The 2,931-nt window shown below is 35.9% G+C and overlaps 1 protein-coding gene across 1 annotated transcript in view; it reads right to left on the bottom strand.

Annotated features, from left to right (window-relative positions):
* The window catches only part of LOC119581944 (26S proteasome regulatory subunit 4), a 5,332-nt gene that overhangs the window by 595 nt on the left and 1,806 nt on the right, over nucleotides 1–2,931 (bottom strand). The window contains exons 2-8 of the mRNA XM_037930116.1: nucleotides 2,647–2,800; nucleotides 2,357–2,481; nucleotides 1,846–2,031; nucleotides 1,351–1,450; nucleotides 962–1,176; nucleotides 514–711; nucleotides 13–222 (exon numbers count right to left, since the gene is read on the bottom strand). Of these exons, the coding sequence (XP_037786044.1) occupies nucleotides 13–222; nucleotides 514–711; nucleotides 962–1,176; nucleotides 1,351–1,450; nucleotides 1,846–2,031; nucleotides 2,357–2,481; nucleotides 2,647–2,800 (1,188 nt within the window). The remainder of the gene's footprint in view (nucleotides 1–12; nucleotides 223–513; nucleotides 712–961; nucleotides 1,177–1,350; nucleotides 1,451–1,845; nucleotides 2,032–2,356; nucleotides 2,482–2,646; nucleotides 2,801–2,931) is intronic.

Raw genomic sequence — 2,931 nt, 5'->3', positions numbered from 1 at the left:
TGCTATATTTACCTTGATATCTGCTCCTGATAAATCATCCTTTGCCATAATGAGTTCATCCAGGTTGACATCACCTGCCAGTGTCATCCTTGATGTGTGAATTTGGAAAATACGACGCTTGGTTTTCTCATCAGGCAGAGGGAACTCAATCTTACGATCAATTCTACCTGGACGGATCAGAGCTGGATCCAGGGTCTCGATTCTGTTCGTAGCCATAATTACCTAGGACCAAATAACAAATTGCATAAGTTCCACAATGTAAAATTTCACCGAAAAGAAATGTACTTCAACAAGGATAATAATCACAAGGTCTATACAAGATATTCACTAATTACATGGAACATTATTTGTACCATGAATGTACAAACAATTAGCAGTAATCACCTATCAATTGATCTAAATTAATTTCAAACTTATTTTGTGATAAAAAAAATCTTATTTTCTAAGAGCTTCCTCGAATTGAAAATCAAGAGCAAAGATTTTCCTAATGATAAAAAGCAATGCAATCTTTACCTTAACATCTCCTCTTGAATCAAATCCATCCAGCTGATTCAGGAGTTCCAACATAGTTCTCTGGATCTCCCTTTCACCACCTGAATTTGAATCATATCGCTTGGTTCCCACAGCATCTATTTCGTCAATAAAAACAATACTAGGGGCATGTTCTTCTGCCACTCTGAAGAGTTCTCGTACCAGTTTGGGACCATCACCCTGAAAAGAAATTAACATTTATCAAAACCTACTTAAAAGTTGCAACTCCGGGGCACCATCAATCAAAATATTTAAACATACAAACATAACATTACAGCAAAAAAAAAGTGGACATCTAAATTTAAATTGTAGTACAAGCACATACCAGTATACACTTTTGGATGAAAAATGTCTACAAAATAACTGAAAATCTAGATGAAACTAAGCCAATATTTGGAGGATGAAATCAGTCAAAATTTCCCAAACTTACCAGGTATTTCTGGATAAGTTCTGAGCCCACAACTCTAAGGAATGTGGCACTGGTTTGGTTGGCCACAGCCTTGGCAAGAAGGGTCTTTCCAGTACCAGGCTGTCCATAAAGGATGACTCCCTTAGGAGGCTTGATGCCCATTTCCTCATAGTATTCAGGGTGGGTCAGAGGCAGTTCTACAGACTCCTTGATTTCCTGAATCTGAGTATCCAGTCCTAGGAATAAAAAAATATATATATGCTTATTATATGATTCTTGTTTCAGGTTCTACCAATCAGAAAAGAACCAAGCAATAGTTTATACATTTGGTGACCTAATTTAAGTGATGGTTGTTAAAAAAATCATCATCAGTGGACTAATTCCTGGATTAGTCAAATGCCTGGCCTCACCTCCAATGTCAGCATAGGTTTCCTGTGGTGCTTTCTCCAACTTCATTACAGTAACCATGGGGTCGGTATCATCACTTAGGACACCTACTACAGCATGCACCTAAAGTTTTGGGAAAAAATATAGTTGTAAATATTGACAAAACAAATTTAAGCAAATACAACTATATATATTTACTGTAGTACAAAAACACTAAAATAACCTAAACCACAAATTTTAATAAAATGAGCCTTGGTACAGATTTTTTTTAAAAATCACTCTTTCACACTTTATACTGATAATTAAATTCTTACACTGGGGGTATATATTCTTGCACTAATAGATTATTACATCAGAAATTGATTTTTTCCTATAAAAGTTCTGTTCTTCTGTTTCAAGTTCTTGTGTTTTTTCACTTATCTTTTACCATCAATAGAGAAAAAGGTAAGGATAAACTATGTACCATCAATCTTCAATCTGACCTAAAGCAAAATACAAACTTTTCAAAGTTTACTCACCTTATGATTGAGAAGTACAGAGCAACCTGGTTCTAACTGATCCTTATCAACAAAGGACAGTATAGAAACATAATGCTCTGATCCAACACTTGTGGATACTATTGCATGATTATCATCAATGATCTCCTCCAGGGTACCAACACTCATTGGTGTTCCACGCAGATCATCGACTTTGCTTCTTTCTTCCTGGAATTACATAAACAATGGTGAATAGATAAAATGAAGACAAGAGTATATACACATTTGTTAATTCTCTGAATAAGTGTTCCAGCAATTCATCTAGGGCAATAACTGACATTATATGATATAAAGAGTGTAGCTGTAATGCATATGACGAAAAGCTTTTACTAAATCAGGCACTATATAAATGCCCTACCTTCTTTTAACCAACCCTGCCCCTGTTCTCTTAAGCAACAAATGTTGGGCAAAACCTAACTCTGCAGCTCTCAGGGTAAATCAGGTTGAATTAATGTATGGTTCAATATTTATCTTGCAAAAATAAGTTTCTCACCTCCTGTTTCTCTTCTTGTGGACGAAGAGTTTCCTGATTACGGATAAATTCTTCTTCCATAAGCAGATAATCTTTTATCCGCTCTAATTTTAACATTTTCAAGCGGCATCTTGTATGCGGTGTTACTAAAAGAGAAAAAAAAGTAATGTCAATTTGTATTCAAAATCAAACATCTACCACCAAACTTACAATTTGACCAATGATAGTAACAAACTAAATTTTTGGGTTAGAATTAAATCATGACCCAAGTAATATTAGATCATCCTTTCCAACTAAGCACCACTACTAACCCAAGGGGAGCTTGTTGGCGGCATCTGGTCCCTTCATCCTCTTCTTCTTCTTACCGACGCGGGTGGGTACTGGGGGTTCATATTTCTTCTTTTTGTCCTTCTTTTCATCCCCTCCCTGACCCCCACCCCCTCCACCATTACTGTGGTTCTGACCCTGAAATAAAGGAATGAAAAATATTTTAAACTCTTAAATTCTGTACAAATACATAACTACAGAATGAATACTGGAACTGAGTTGATGAGATATTGACTTCTCAAATAGGACTGTCTGACTCTGCAACCCTT

The sequence above is a fragment of the Penaeus monodon genome, chromosome 15, assembly GCF_015228065.2.
Source record: "Penaeus monodon isolate SGIC_2016 chromosome 15, NSTDA_Pmon_1, whole genome shotgun sequence".
In the NCBI taxonomy this organism is placed as follows: Eukaryota; Metazoa; Arthropoda; class Malacostraca; order Decapoda; family Penaeidae; genus Penaeus; species Penaeus monodon.
Note: the sequence above shows the minus strand (reverse complement) of the source record. Positions and strands in the feature narration are given on the sequence as shown.